General features: G+C 33.8%; 2 protein-coding genes across 2 annotated transcripts; one reads left to right on the forward strand and one right to left on the reverse strand.

The window, feature by feature from the left end:
• Positions 1-644: 644 nt before the first annotated feature.
• On the forward strand, positions 645-4,019 carry LOC109161487 (protein FMP32, mitochondrial-like). Its single transcript, XM_019309901.1, has 7 exons — positions 645-1,043; positions 1,335-1,466; positions 1,574-1,633; positions 3,284-3,360; positions 3,465-3,521; positions 3,604-3,670; positions 3,744-4,019. Exons 1-7 carry the CDS (start codon positions 864-866, stop codon positions 3,861-3,863), a joined length of 693 nt encoding a protein of 230 aa, XP_019165446.1. The 5' UTR covers positions 645-863; the 3' UTR covers positions 3,864-4,019.
• A 1,064-nt stretch (positions 4,020-5,083) lies between these two features.
• On the reverse strand, positions 5,084-6,666 carry LOC109161488 (GATA transcription factor 5-like). Its single transcript, XM_019309902.1, has 2 exons — positions 6,124-6,666; positions 5,084-6,030 (listed from the first exon to the last, which is right to left on the reverse strand). Exons 1-2 carry the CDS (start codon positions 6,445-6,447, stop codon positions 5,320-5,322), a joined length of 1,035 nt encoding a protein of 344 aa, XP_019165447.1. The 5' UTR covers positions 6,448-6,666; the 3' UTR covers positions 5,084-5,319.
• Between the last annotated feature and the right edge of the window lie 9,925 nt (positions 6,667-16,591).

The following is a 16,591-nucleotide window of genomic DNA, read 5'->3' on the forward strand; positions in this document are numbered from 1 at the left end:
AATAACCATCGGCGACCAGGGACTAGACGGTCGCCGGTCGCGTTTCAAGGATGCAACCAACTGGTATGCCTTCCCCTTCGCCTGAGAAGGCGACCAAACTCCGACGAAAGAGAAGGCAGACCAACTGGTCGCTTTCTCTCGCGAATGAGAAGGGGTCGCCTTCTCCGGCGAAGGAGAAGGCAGACTAGTTGGTCGCCTTCTCCGGGGAGCAGTTGGTCTGCCTTCTCCTTCGTCGGAGAAGGCGACTAACTGGTTGCCTCCTCCAAACGCGACCGACAAACGTCTGGTCGCTGATCGCCTGTGATTATTGCCAGAAAGTGTAGGAAAGGTTACTGGAACTTAGGTAACCTGTAATTAAAAGTTACTAATCAATTTATAGGCTTAAATGTTTCAAAATAACATGTTTATGGATTTAATTGTAACTTTTGAAAATTTAAAAGTCTAATTTGACGCATTCAAAAAGGTCTAATTGGACTTTTTTGACTAAAGTTCATGGACATTGATCATTTTCTCTATATTATTTAAACTTTATAAATCTATAAATTATAATAAATGAAAATAATAGTTGACTATAATGAGTGGATTTTACAAAAATGCACTTATAACAGAGGGGTGTACTGGCGATAAATAGGAAATGGAAGGAGTTCTCTACGGGCGTTTTTGAGATTTTGACAAATCCCCATCTCTATCCTCGACTCTCCTTCAGGCGCTTTGTGCGCGTTAATTACTCGCGGATTTGAGTACATCATCCATTTTCTTTGCGAGGTGAAGTTCGGTTTCCAAAAAAAATAAAATAAAATAAAAAATCGTCCCGATAGTCCGATACAACTATCTCTTCCTGTGCAGCTGTTATCCCAACCTTGATGGCTACCCAGAAGCAAATTGTTCGATTAGGTATGCGAGTGCTCAATGCAAATAGGTTTTCTGGTTCAGTCAGCCATTTCGGATCGCCTTGGAATTCTTCCCAGAATAGGTTTGAGTATCGGCAGATCTCACAACTGGCTAATGGAAAGCGTGCCTGTCTTGTGGATACATTAGCTCTGGTAATTATTTTTTGTGCTTTATCAATATGAAATGTTCCGTGCGTTGTAGACAATAGTATTGTTGTTTGTTATTCTTGGTTTAAGGAATATATTTGATGTAATTGAATTTGTATTTCTGATCCCAAATTTTAATGATGATTATATGAATTGGTAAAGGGGTGTTTATAGATATTAGGATGAGTTAGGGGTATACTTGTATGCTGTTTCATTTCTGTTGAATACTTTGAGCTGTTTTTTAGATTTTTTTTTTTTTTTTTTTAATTGTAAGTTTTATTGGTTTGGTACTAACAGGTTAAGAGTTTAGAAGCACAAGGTGTGCCTTCAAAACAAGCAGAGGCTCTAACTTCAGCTATTATTGTGGTTTTGAATGACAGTTTAGAAAATGTGTCTCATTCATACGTTACAAAAGGCGATATGCAGAAAGTAAGAGTTTAGACAGGATTTTGTTTATTGTATTACTTTATGTTGGGAGTGTTTAATCGAGTTCTTTTTTGTTTAGATATATTTCTCATGCATTTTGTTTTTTGTAGTCTGAAATGATTCAAGAATCAAACATTTCTAAATTCAAATCTGAAGTACAGAGTTCTCAGGTAAAAGTATTACTAATTTTGAATCGTAGCTTATGATTTGATATAAATTAATTCAATTCCAGTTCCTTGATTATATTTGAAATTTGTTTTTTTCCTGTGTTAATAAATAGATGGACAAGAATATTGAGTTGGATCAGGCTTAGTTCAAAATTATGTTGGATATAAAAAAAAAAATTCAATAACATACGAAGTTATTAAAAATAAAACTGAAAAACAATGGATTCTAGAGCAAATGAAGTTTTGTTTATGTATAAAGTAGTATTTTGTATTTTTTTGAATAGCTTATGAGTTAGGTTTGGAGTTTAGTTACTTTTGAATTTTTGATTGTGACGGGACCCAAAAATATTTTGAATATTAAAATTTTTGAGTAGCCTAAAAGCCATTATGAAATTGGATTGAAAATAAAAATAAAAATTATGTAATTTAAATACAAGTTTGATTTCAAATTTGATATGCATGAATTTCATGTTGTATGAATAGTACATAACCCAACCCCATTCAGGGGAATGCAAGCAATGGGTTCTAGCCATTGGCATTGATAGTGTTAGATGGATTCAAGATTAGCAGTGATAGGCAAACAAGAATTTTAGATAGTGGTAGTACATGGAGATTGGTGGACAATTTTTCAAAACTGGCATGAAGAGTAGTGGTGTGGGAGGGAGGGATTAAGCTGTGAAGGTGGTGGAGGTAAGTAGCAAGGTCATGATAGGGAGTATTAGAGGTAGGTTTGGAGGTTAGCAGGCTGTAGTGGTAGTGGTGTGGTAGAAGCAATGGGGGTTCATGCATGTTTTTGCATTAGAAACATTTGTAAAGATAGATCGTTTTAGTGTTTTATTTTTCAATAATTCCTTTTTTTATTGGAAAACATGTTGGGGTGTATTTGGCTTGGATGATGACCTCATTGCATGGTAAGGGTGAATGTTTAAAGTGGCTGCAGAGGGTTTTGATTGGAAGCAACTTTGTCGATTTACCCTTTTTCCGGGACCCCTCCAATGGGATTGTTAGTCTGGGATTACATCTGCAATCCCAACTCCCAAGCTTTTGGTGGACTTGGTGGGAATAGACGAATCCCCTTATACCCTTAGTCCCCCTGATCAAACAACCTCTAAGTTGTTTTTCCTGCAAGAAAAATCTCAAGCATTGCTTGTATTCACAAATTCTAGATATTTACCACAACGAAGCTCATAGTAGACAGATTATATTGTCTTCATGTTATGTATATGGTGTCATTTTTGAGAAACTTTGTATTTTGGGTGGAAGTCTTTATCGGAAGGTGCTTTGAACAAATGTTATATTTATTTAAAAGGTTAGTTGAATTCCTTATGCTCTTAATTTTAACTAGTTCAATACAGATAATCAAGTATGTTGGATTTTGTTCCCATTCTCTTTGTTACTCATAACACATAAATGGCTCCCTCCTTGAAAAGGTGAGATTGTAATGATGGAATTTCATGTTAATTTGAATTAGTAATACTTTGGAGTCTCGACCACTTCAATTTGGTATCCAAATATATGATTTTTTTTCCCTTATAAGAGCAATTGCAGGATGCTAGTGTTGTCTCATCCTCAAATTCTAGAACTTTAGATATGTCAAAGGAAGCTTTTATCTTTCTAATTCTTTTATGCATTCAATTAACATTTTGGCTACAGGAACATCATTTTTCTATGCTTCAACGTGAGACAGAAAAGCTTCAGAATGACATTGAGAAAATGCGTAGTGAACTAAGGTGCATGTTTTGGCTGCTCTGCTATGACTTATTGGCCATAGCATTCAGAATAATATGTTTGTTTATGGTTGATGCATATGACTCATTATCCGTTCATATTCTAGGTACGAGATTGACAAGCTTACTGCTGGTCAGCGTTTAGATTTAAATCTTGAAAGAGGGTATGGAACTTGCTAATTATGAGTCTGGTGCCTATTGTCTTCTAGTTAATAGCAATTACTCATTGGGTTGGTATGATTGCAGCCGCACTCGCGATGAGCTTGCAAATCAAAATGCAGAAACTACCAATCTTCATAACAAGCTTGACCGGGTAAGCTCCATTTTTGGCTTTGGTTAAAGGCCTTAATAATTTGTTGTTGTTAACTATATGATTCCATAAACAGGAAATTCATTCATTGAGGGCCCAACTTGAAGCTGCAAAATATGAAGTGATCAAATATTGTATAGGTACACTTGTTTCCATTTCTGCCGTTGGTCTTGCTATTGTTCGCTTATATTTGTAATCCAAAAGTAGAGGTTTGATATTGACTAACATGTAATTCCTTTGGGGTCTTGATTTTTCGTGGAAAATTCTTTTGAAACAAATATAACTTGCAATGTAGCATTACATTTGAATTTTAAACTTGAAAGATGTGCAGTTAGATGACAGGTATTTTTCAGAACTAATAATCTACACATGATTTTGAAATATCTGTCTTGCTCAACTATTTGTGAACTGTAATATTTCAGGAATCTGTTTTTTTATTTTTCTTTTTCTTTTTCCTTGTTGAAAGAAGTAGAACACTGCCAATGACCTTTGTGGTCTGGTGGCACGAAGTGGCTCTCCCAAATGAGAGGTTATGGGTTTGATCCACAGTGGGGACGGTATTGACTCTTTGTGCTGTACTTTAGTAGGTTGAGAAAGTATTTATGAACAGATATTATATTGTAACATACTCGTAGAACACGCCATAAAATTGGTACAACTCATGTTTACCAGATGAGATGACAGTGTTTTAATGAAAACTAAAACAGTAAAACATGACTCAAAAGAGATACAAAGACCCACACTTGTGGAGGGAGAGAATCATATTCTCTCTCTCTAATGAAATATATCTTCTTGTGATTCCTTCCCACATGACATGCCTATGCCCTCAATGCTCTGTTACTCACCACCCACCCCTGCATCCCGTTGGAATGACTCATGGGTCATTCATATCATTGGTATATCTCTCTGTCATGGCCCATAGCGTTTACTATACTGCTTTTGGCACAAGTGGATGGACTGAGTCAGCAGCCATTGAAAGTGGTCATTACCTGTTTCTTCTTATCAGATATTTCTAACCCACCACCACGCCATACACCACTCAATTCCTCAAAGCCACAACCTCATGACGTTAAACACCCCCACACTTCGCCCAATCAAATCTGAGGCTAGTAAAAAACGATACCTCTTTTGATACCACCTTTCAGTTGTATTAATTTTTTTTTTTTTTGTCAGATCACAAGGTGTTCTGAGTAGACTCTAATTATAAGAGACACCTTTAAACATGTACCATACCAATTGTATTAGTTGTTCAATCAATTATCTTGTTTAATAAACATTTGAATTACATTTGTGGTCTACTTATCTGTTATTTCAAAATATATTAGGTTAATTTGCCTAGTGTTTAAACGGTTTATCAGAAACAACCAAACCATAATCAAAAGTAAAGAATAAAGTATAGTAATAATAATATAATAATAATAATAAATATAGGGGCAACAACAATTTAAATATTAGTACTACATCACGTAACTCCGTTACACTAAGCTGCGACTAAATTACAACCAAACTAAAAACTATTGTGCACTAAAAAGTAAAAATCATAACCTCCCTAAACTCCGTCAAAAGTCTATCACTGCCGTTACCATTTGCTATTGCACATGTGACGCACCACCTAGCTACACCTACCAAACAATACCGGTCCCCCTTGGCGTCTATTGAAAATTCTCCACAAGCGCCGGGGTTGTCGAGCCGGAGCCGGAGCCGGCGTCGATAACCTCGGTATCCTCCTTCTTCCGCCGCATCTCCAAAACTTTCCGGTGACTATTCGAGTGAATCTCTAGAGAGAAAGTGGGGCTGCAAGCCGGTCTATACTCCGGGAAAAGTCGTCCGGACTTGTACCTAACGCCACAAGCGTTACACAAAGTTTTAGGACCCATCGGACCGGTTCGCCACTGTGGAGTCTTCTGAACCTGACAATGACTACAACGCCGTAGAGTCTGTGTCACGCCTGACCCTGGACCGGTCTCCACCGACGACTTTCTCTTCAGCTTCTTCGCCGGCGGCTTTTCTACGCTAGAAAACAAGTCGCCGTCGTGGACAGGGTTTGCACAACTCATACCAGGAAGCGATGAAGAACCGTACGACGACGACGGCGAGGAAGACTCTGAAGTCAGTGATGGAGCCACGTATGACCACACCTTTCCGCTTAGCCTGGACCGTTTGCTCCTCTGTTTTCTCTGGACTGGTACCGGAAGAGGAGGTTTAATATTTTGGGCAGCCTGAATAATCACCGGTTCACATCGGTTCTCCAAAAAAGTTCCGGTTGCCGGCTGAAAACTGGGGTTCGGACAAAACAACGACAATTCCGATGAAGAATCGTCCACAATTCGGGATAACCACTCGAGGTTCTCCATATCGTCAACCTGTAAAAATGATTTTTCCTCCATATATTTACTTTTTCTTTTTACGAAAATAAAGATATGTAATTTCGGTTAAAAATTTTCTATAACGGTTACCGGGAGCAGGAATTGGCCTGTAGAGAGAGAGCCGAAATCCTCGGTGCCGGAAAAAGTTTGGGAGTTGTAATTCCGGTGATGCGGAGACACCAAAGAGAAACTGCTCTTCCGTCCCTCAACTTCCTCGGAGTCTAAAGACGACCGACTCTCGCTGAAATCTTTATCGGAAAAGTCCAACAGGTCGTCGACGGAAAAATCATCGCTACCAACGTTGTTGAGACCGGCTAAACACCAGACGTCGTCGAAAAACACTTGCTGGTTGGATTTCATGGCTATCTTCTTGAGAGCACTTGACTTAAACGCTCTAGCTTCAATGCACTCCATTTATACCTCAAAAAATTAATTCCTAAGAACTCAAGACTAACTGTTTCGCCTGGGAAAAAAAGAGGGTATTTAAACTAAGTGAAAACGTATAAATAAATACGAAGAAGAAGAAGAAACGAGGAAGAAGAAGAGCAGGAGAGAGAATGCAAGGTAAAGGGAGTTTGGAGAAAAGCTCTGAAATGAGGGCGAAACTGGTGGGTGAGTTAATGTTTTTCCTTTTTTCCTCTTTATCTACTTTCTCTCTTCAATTTGCATACTTTTTATTATTATTATTATTATTATTATTATTAAGTTTTAAATAATTATCAAACAAAAAATCCGTTAAGTAATAAATATTATGGAAAATATTTTTTTGTATAAAGAATCATTTCATTAAATATTTAATTTTGTATTTCCTTTCTATTTATGCATGTTGAGATGGTAGTATATCAATCACAATCTTGTCAAGTTTTTTTTTTCTTCTTCTTTTAATTCACTCTTTAGTCTTTAGGTTACAGTGGGCAGTTATGCATGCTGTCGTAACTTACTGTTGATAGTACTAAAATTTTTATTCTGTTTTTTGAATTATTAAACGTTAGTTGACCGACTTAGTAGAGATGAAACCGGGTAAACAATACAAAAAACGTTAAACGGTCGACGGCGCCAAGGCCAGACTGACTAGTCTTGTTGGGTTGGCCTTGTGTGGACCAACTCTCACAACTCGACCATTCTGGGGGTTTGACTGGTTGTATTATTACGAGGATTATATTACTTGTGAAAAAAATTCCAATAAAAGGGTCAAATACGGAAGAGTTGTTGTATAATGACAGCATTGTAAAAGCCGCGTCGAACGCAGTTGTCATTTGGTAATAAGGCAATATATGCTATAGGTTAAGGAATTGCGCCACCGATTATGTATGTTTCTGAGTTACCATCTACGCGTTACTCCGAGTCGTAATCGTAGGTACTGAATTTATGATATTATATTGTGCATTGAATGTGAGATTTTAATAATAATTTTTTTAGATAGAAATTCATTAACAGAGAAAATTGTAAACGTACGTAAAAGGTGTTAGTGTATTATTTGCGTTATATATTTTGATTTTCTCAAAGCCAAATAATAAATAACGTGATGACTTGTATAAGCTCAAAATATATTATCACAATTCATTATAGTCTAAAGGCATCACAATATAATTTTGTATTGAGGTCTAATTGAAATGCTTTCTATACACAGGTAACAATATGTTAAAATATATCTGAGAAGTTACATCGGTCTAACTTTAAGAATTTGACAAGATAAAAGAATGTATGGTTTAGAACATTTTAGGAATGCAAAGACACATCATCGTTAATGGTCATAGTAGCTAGCCATGTTTGAATGGTGAGGGGCATGTACCTTAATTTTGAAATGGTACGTTATGTGTTAATGGTAATTTCACTATAAGAACGAGCTATAAATAGATTAAATTTTGAAACAGGTAACTATCAATGGTAGTTCCGATTCACTACAAGGGAAATTTATAAATAGATTACATTTTAAAACAATTATCTATCAATAGTAATTCCATCACAAGGGCAAACTAGCTATAAATAGATGAATAATATTATGAAAGATTTTTGACTCTATCGGTGTAACTCAATTGTAGCAAAATCCTCTAAAAGAATATAATGATCCATTTACTAAAAGAAAATGTTTTATGTTTTCTGTTTTATTTAATAATAATTCATAATCCACAACATATGAAGTGCAATATATATAATATGCATACAAATGAAAAGTATGGACTAGTATGCATGTGCTTCATTGTTGCTCTAGTATTATGAAATAACTTAAAGTACAATATATCATGTTGTTAAGGCACTCTGCATGGCATAAATATTTTGACTGTTGTACAAATGAATAAAAACATATAATTTCATAATTTAAATTAAATATTATTACATATTATTGTTATTAAAAATTTAGGTAAATTTTAGTTGGGTTATTAAAAATTTATGAAAATATAAATACGTCTGTTATATTGATAAACACAAATATCCTTTGCACTGAATATAACTTAAAAAGTGTTATAGTTGTATCAATTTTTTTGTTATTATATATACTTAGCAAAATCAGTACCGGTGTTGATGAATGTTACTGGGCCTATTACATTGTAGTATCTGTTCATATACTTTCTCAACATACTAAAGAACCAATAACACCTCCATTGAGGCTCAAACTCGTAACCTTCCAAATGAAAATCCAATTCGGGTACCATTAGACCACATAGTGTTACATATAATTGTATTCATTATTTCATGTGTTATTTAATTATTGATTTTACAAATGATTCATTCTTTTCCTCTTTTTGCCGAGTAAATACAAACTATATAATAGTATTTTGTTTTGGAGAACACAAATGGGTGCCCTAGCTAGCACTTATCAAGCAGTAAAAATGAGTGTGTATATTATAATTGAGAAGTGGGGTCATGCGAAGGCTTCTTTCGGCTATGCAATGATTGTTGGGATCATTGTGGTGTGTGGCTTGGAATCATTTCTAGTAAATTGTGATGAATTGTGTATTTTTTTATTTTTTTTTTTAACTTTTCAAGTATTTATTTTCCAAAAAATGGTAATAACGGCCTAGCGGGAACATTCTATATTTCTATATATGTTTATGTTCTTTTTTTAAAAATGCTGAATCTCAAATTTCAATAGTGTGTTTAGTTGGAGGGAATTTAAATTTCATTTTTACATAATTTCAAAGTCTATTAAATTTTTTATTTTGATTGGAAAGAATTACAATTTTACGGAATTACGATTCTCTTATTTTCATGAAATTAAAATCTCATGCTCCCTTGGAATTTTAATTTCATGTATTTTAAGAAGAAAAAAGGATAATAATGAGACAAAATTACCCTATATTTTTTTTAACATAAAATTAATGTCTGACAATAATAATGGGCATTTTTTACTTATACTACTTTCCCTTTCAATTCCCATGTATACCAATTGAAATTTTTAATAATTTTATTCCTGTAAACCAAACACTATAATTTAAATTCCCACTATATTCTTAGTAATTCATCTCTCATAGAATTGCAATTCTTTTCTCACATAATTTCCTCTCTCCAACCAAACGCCCCGCAAGGGCCTTTTACACCCCAATTCAACAGAGCATCTGAGAGATGTAAATCATGGTAAATAAACTGGACCCCAGAGGCTAGAACTCCAAGGGTCCCCTACACTCCGGTCCACCACAGAGGCTACTAGAACTCCAAAGGCCCCCACACCTCATAACTCCAAGGGTCCCCTACACTCCGGTCCACCACAGAGGCTACTAGAACTCCAAAGGCCCCCACACTTCGGCCCAACAGAGGATTTTGAAAGGATGTAAATCATAGTAGCTTAGCTGAATCACAGAGGCTAGACTTTTGCTTACTGCGCACATGAGTCCCCACACTGTTGTTGGTGAGACTCGATCCCTAATCATTATATTGTTCTCAAATTTTATTCTTATGACCAACTGAGATGTCTATGCGGGGTATATGTGTTTATGTTATATGGACCAAGTTAGCACTATATCCCACTCAATATTACCGATCCAACTTGATTTAATTAAGTGGCATGAATAACCTGCATGATATTAGAAATAAAATTTATTTACAGAACAATATTTTTTTAATCAATAGAAGGGTATGTTAAGATTCCTACATCGAACAAAATAAGAATCAATATATGAATTTATAAAGTCATAATTTAAATTGTTTAATTGATTGAATTCAACTTTTTTTTTTTTTTTATTGTGATTTGATCTATGAGCATTATAGCTTTTTTTGAATGCTACTGGCTCTATTACAATGTAGTATCTGTTCAATGAGCATTATAGCTTAGTTGAGTAATTATGGCTCAACTTTAAATTATAACATGATATTTGAGTATGTTCGATCCACTTTGAGTTCACCCGATTGTCTACCGTGGTATTGGTGTCTACCAAGCATTCGTTACAGGGGAGGGTCCAAACCCAAGCCCCCTTTTTCAGTCCACTTTGGTGGCATCCAAAGCTTTCGTTTTAGAGAATTGTTCAATCCGATTTCAAGTGGTAAATTGGTTAGATTTAAAATGCCCCAATTTTCCACCTGTAGGTGAATGTTAAGAGTCCCATATTTAGCAAGAGAGAACATATGAGTTTATTCATGTGTTAGATTAGCTAATTGATTCAAAGGGTGAACAAAGACGCCATGATAGTAACATATAATAGTGATTCTTCTTGGATGGTGAACACCTACACTATCTCCTACAACTTTGCATGTTGCTACACAACTAACATGCAAGACAATTTACAACAAGATTTTGTTCTTGGAACACATACTTGATCTTAATATCCCATTCTACCAGTTAATAGCATCTTTAGAATTGGTATATACTTCAATTTTGTAATAGCACTTGGTCCAAATCAACTTTAGGCCTCTCAAAATTGAACTCATAACTTTTTAATATGAGAAATGTTAAAATTAATCATTTTTATTGCATAATTAAAATATTCGTTATTACTATGCTCACCTTTTGAATTATGATTATTTTAAAATATGACTTTATCTGTATATATTATCTTATATGAATCCAATTTCTAAACGCATGAACAATGGAAAATTTGAAAATTAAAAACTGTATGGCGCCCTCCGATTGATTCAAATATCCAATTCAAGTCATTTCAAACTGCCAAAATGTATTAGTGTTCCAATCTTTGTTGGACAACAGTCATAACACCATCGCTTTTTTTGACTGAATTTCGATATTTGTCGCGTTGATTGCGGTTAATGGCTTAATGTTCCTTTATTATCATTAAGAGATTTAAGATATTTTGTTTTGCATTGGACCCTTGATGCTCAAACAGTTATTCCACTTCTTGATCCATATTCCATATAAGTAAGATGTTTCTTCTACTTATAGTTCTGAAAGAAATTGAGTTTGGTTCTTGTCAACATAATTTTGATCGAGTTTGGTTTTACTTCTTGTCAACATAATTTTGATTTGAGTTTGGTTTTGATTCTTGTGAAACATTTTTTTTAATACTTATAGATCACGAGTTTGGTTCTTGTCAACATTTTTTTGATCGAGTTTGTTGCGTACATAACTTAGTGTATTTTACCTTTATTTGTATGATTTGCGAACTCAAATTTCTCTTGTCACTTAGAAGAATGCAATGTTCATGATGAATGGTCCAGCATGCCATTTCAACTATTCTAGACACATCTCATTAATTATAAGCATTATTTGAACTATCTAGACGGCAAGACCATATATTATAGAACAAGCTATTTGATAAGTAGTAGTCAACCAATTCATTTATGAATAAAATCTTTGTATTCCATTTGTATCCCATTCAATTTCCTTCCTCCGTATAAATATATATAAATCCAAAACCAGAAGTCTTTAGCTCTTAAGTCAACCCATTACCAACAGATTTTGTTAACATATTTGTTACTATATGGTTTTAATAGAGTATATTATATTGCTATTTTATATTAATTAAAACAAGACAAAATTTTAAAGGTTATTTTGTAAATAATTTTGGGGCATGCTTTCGTGTTCGGTGCCCATTCAAATGGCCCATAGGTTGTAAAAACTATGACTTACATGAAATATACATTTAACTTGTTTGAACTTAATTTAATACTTATAAATTAGCCTTGTCCACATACTAAAAATATAATAAAGTCGAGTATGTATTAGAATTAAATTTTAGTTTGATTTATATGAATGTAGACTTTTCACTGTCCAACCAATTAAATTATTTGTATTGATTTTTTGTGTTTCAGCAGATTGAGAAAGTAATTATGAACAGATATTACATCGTAACAAAATTAACAGTAAAAAAAAACTTTAAATTATTAATTAACAAGTTAAATATTTCGTCTTTTATATTAACCCATGTCCGAATATGACATTAGTGCGTGCATGAGGCCGGCAATGAGGCCACTTGTTAGAGAGGTAGAAGCCGCCGGAACGCCACTTACAAGTATGACGACATTAAAATAATGAAAAACAATAATATATGCATACAAGAAACCTAAAAGCGTGCCAATAATTTTGTGGTCTAGTAGAATTAAATTGCTCTTCCATATAGAAGGTTGTGGGTTCGAGTTTAGTATCGACTCTTTGGCCCTGTTTGGTAAAAAATTGGCCTATAGGTTAATTTTAGCTTATTTGACCACTATTAATTGTTTGATTTAGTTAAAACATCAATATAAATGTTTGGTTAATTAGCTTTTTGCAACTCCAAAAGGCTAAAATTCAAAATGATACTCCAAGCAACTTTTTCAATTAGCTTTTTGAAAAAAAAAATTATACTAAACAACTATCAGCTAACATCTAATTTACCAAACACTTTTATACAATCAACTAATGTTATCAACTATTTATACCCTCTAATTAACACAATCAGCTAACAACTAACAGCTATCAGTTAACAACCATTTTACCAAACAGGGCATTTATGTTTCAGTAGGTTAAAAAAGTAGTTATGAATAAACATTACATTGTAAGTTTGTAATAAAGTCAGTAGTATTAAAAAAAAAAAAATTGAAAGTGTGTTAAGTGAATAAATGGAAGAAGTCTACACTGGGAAATGGGATTGGAATTTTTGTTAAAAAAAGGTATGCACTTAATAAGATGCAAGCAATGTTACTGTGTATAATTATTATAGTGATGCTTCCGAACTCATAATTCAAATTGAATTAAATTGAGTTATTTTTGTCAAGCACTTGTGCTCATAAGACATATAATGATTTTTTTCATGTGGGAGGTCATGAGATTGAGCCTCATTGGGAGCGTTGTTAACTTGCGCTTAAAAAAAAAGAGTTATTTCAAGTAAAATTTGAATGGATATTCATTTTAATATGGTTGTATTTGAAATTGTTCTCAAAGGAGCGTTGCTGCAGACAATATTTTCAACTTAGGATTCAAATATGGAAAGAACAAAGACGATAGTAGAGATGATTGTGGGGCTAAAGACTATAGAATATGGCAATAATTATGCAATATATATTATAGTGTTACTAGCTGGCCGGGGAAATAAAATTTCATCCTAGATGGGGCAGCCGGCTGCGTCAGACTCTTCCGCCAATTCATTATCGTCCATAGACTTTTCCTGCCCCATTCCCATGCAACTCCCGATTTCAGTGAGAATAGACAAACCACTGATACCAGCTTATTATAAAAATCACCAACATCTAAAGGACCCACCCATTGCCCGTGTGGAGGCTCTCCGAAATCCTAGTGACCTGTAACTACAGGTTACCAACCGTTTTATAAGCTTCAATGTTTTAAAATAACATATTTAAAAGCTTAATTGCAACCTTTATAAGTTTAAGTGTATACTTGACTTTTTGAATAAATTAAAGTTCATGAATCTATTTGACTCTTTTCCCAAATAATAACAACTCTAAAATTATTGATATAATAAGCACTTTCACAGTCACTATTTGAATGTGTCTTCTAGATAAATCAGTTTATATTAGGTTGTTCATAACTAATCGTCTTAAATCAAGAAGCTAAGAATGTCAATAAACAGATTTAATGAAGAGTTAAACTTAGAACTTTATAATTATTATCAAATTAATTGTAAAATTTGACTGTGGTTGCTGGGGCTTGTTAATTTGTAGGTTGGCATGTGTATTGGAGGTCATAATAATAAGCTTCCGGTATAGTGAAGTCTGGGCTACTAAAGTTAGTTTGCATGTCTTTGAAGCGACGCAACTCATACGCACTGTTTGGGATCTGATGGATCATGAGAGTTGACATATTCATATCGACACATCACACATGCATGATTGGTATTCGACATAATTTAACACCAAACACTCACCTAATATAATGATAAGTCTTGGTAAACATATTTACGCAAACAAACCAAAGGTAAAAGGCTTAGATTAGATTAGTACATCTTTTTGACTTTTTAATTTTTGCCTAACCCTTATTACTTACCCCCCTAACCCCTAATATATAGCTAGTATACAATTTTTTTTCTCTCAAAAAAATTCAATGTTATATAATTCTTTACTTTTATTTTTGGTATATTCTTTCTAGTTAATTGCTATAATTTTTTAGTTTGGTTAAAGTACACATAAAATAGTACGTACAGCAATTACTCTTCGCATGTGGCTGGGTTTATGACGGACCAAACATGTATATTTCAAACTTGCACTTTTGTGTTAGTTTGTTATATTAAGTGAAGATGCATATGTATTATTTTATAATTTTTTTATTCTGATTGAATAAGGCACTATATATAATTTTTAAAATGAAAAACCTTCACTCATCTTACTATATCTTTACTCCATTGTCCGTATGTACAGCTCAATTGGTCACATGGGTGAAATTTGAAAACAATAATCTGGGATCGAGTATGATATACATATTCCCATATGCTTTGTCGGGTCGGGACATCAGAGACCCCTGGAGTTGGGGATTCAACATTTTGTGAATAGTATCTTTCCTGTCATTAATTTCAGAATAATTCCAAGCCAAAGCACCAAATGCTCACCTAACATTCTTGACTAGCTCATTACTCATGTGTGGAAGTGAAGAATCACAATGAGAAAAGTGTAAAGTCAGTTTTCTTACTTTTCTCCCCCCTAATATTATTATTTTTATTTATTTATAATGATAATTTTTTTAATGGAGGGAAACCCGCAACCATAATTTGAAGGTGTGCACAATAAACCCTACTTTGTGATTTTAGTTGAAAAATGACTGACCGCAAAGAGGTAAACCGCTTTAAGTTGCCCATAGCTAATCGACACTGAATTTGACAATATTTTTTCTCAATGCTGTAGTGTAGATTACCAGATTATGTTACCTTTCAACTTTCTCTCGTGCTGCCTGAATCATACCTTTTCTTAGTGGTTTAAGAAGACGTACGTTGAACAACCAGACAGCAATGATTTTATACGTATTGATGTTAATTACATCGTATTGGAATCAGTGTTGTAATGACCCAAATGTAAAGCTGGGAAGCTTTGCCTGTAGAATGGTAATAAAAATAGTATTGGATGAGAATTGTCAATAGGTTGATGGAAATATTATTATGTATTAAATGCCAACATGCCCGTGGCAAGGGTTTTGGATGGGCGGAAGTTGACTGGTTAAGAAATATTGGCAAATTGCATTCTGTGTATATCTGTATGTATATATATATTATTATAATCTAAACTTCATACATATACAAAACTCGTTCAGCGTAAGAAAGCCGCCTCACTTCAAACAATTATATTGCGATTTGTCAGGACCATAGGCCCAACTTATCACACTGTAGTATATATTATGACACTACGGAGCCAAGTGTAACATTTTCTTAATAATAATAATAATAATAATAATAATAATAATAATAATAATAATGTCTTTTATATGGTGCAAATAATTTAATTTAACTAATCTTTAGTGTTTGCTCGGTAACTTAAGATGATTAGTTATTTACATTGATGAGATGTAAGTATAAAGGTTATTGAATCCTCTCAGCTCACAAGACGCCTAATCACTACGAATAGTTAAACGTCTTTAAAAGGAACACTGTGTGCATAAACCGAGAACATACAAGTGATATAACAGATAAATGAATGGCAGAAATCGTGAAGTGTTTGGATTAGTTAAGAGTTTTTATTTGTTTTTTCTTTTAATTATATTGTTCTACTCACCAAAAACAAAGACTTCTCAATTAAAAGATTAAAACATTAACTGGACCGCATAAGTTTTTTGCTTTGCACTTTTGTTTTGGTATCGTAAATTTTCAATATGATATTATAACAAAAATTCTAAGATATATATTTGCAATAGGTACAACTATATAAGCTACATGGGTTGTATCGATGATTGTACCTAGTATAAATTGACACAGTGTTGATTAGTACCTAAACTTTCTCTATAACTACATTGTGTTTTAACTAGTTTAAAAAATTCAATTGTTGTTAGACCTTATTTGGAGAAGCTGCCATACTGAGTTGATATCCACGCCCGATAAGTTAAATGGGCTTAGGGCCCATTATGAGGTTACCTTTGGGCCTAAATGAGAACTTACCGGATCACGTTCTTTAAACGGCTGATATTTGATTTGGCCCATATATTCGGCCTATTTAAACTTGAACCAATTTACGCTATCAAAAGATTTCTTCAAAAAAT

Source organism: Ipomoea nil, unplaced genomic scaffold, assembly GCF_001879475.1.
Source record: "Ipomoea nil cultivar Tokyo-kokei standard unplaced genomic scaffold, Asagao_1.1 scaffold2922, whole genome shotgun sequence".
NCBI lineage: Eukaryota > Viridiplantae > Streptophyta > Magnoliopsida > Solanales > Convolvulaceae > Ipomoea > Ipomoea nil.

What these genes read in the sequence shown, in the direction of transcription:
- LOC109161487 (XM_019309901.1), top strand. Translation starts at nt 864, where the DNA reads ATGGCTACCCAGAAGCAAATTGTTCGATTAGGTATGCGAGTGCTCAAT. An exon ending in CAAAAGGCGATATGCAGAAA is followed by an intron (nt 1,467 to 1,573) that starts GTAAGAGTTTAG and finishes TGTTTTTTGTAG; the next exon opens with TCTGAAATGATTCAAGAATC. An exon ending in AAAATGCGTAGTGAACTAAG is followed by an intron (nt 3,361 to 3,464) that starts GTGCATGTTTTG and finishes TTCATATTCTAG; the next exon opens with GTACGAGATTGACAAGCTTA.
- LOC109161488 (XM_019309902.1), bottom strand. Translation starts at nt 6,447, where the DNA reads ATGGAGTGCATTGAAGCTAGAGCGTTTAAGTCAAGTGCTCTCAAGAAG. An exon ending in CAGGCCAATTCCTGCTCCCG is followed by an intron (nt 6,031 to 6,123) that starts GTAACCGTTATA and finishes TCATTTTTACAG; the next exon opens with GTTGACGATATGGAGAACCT.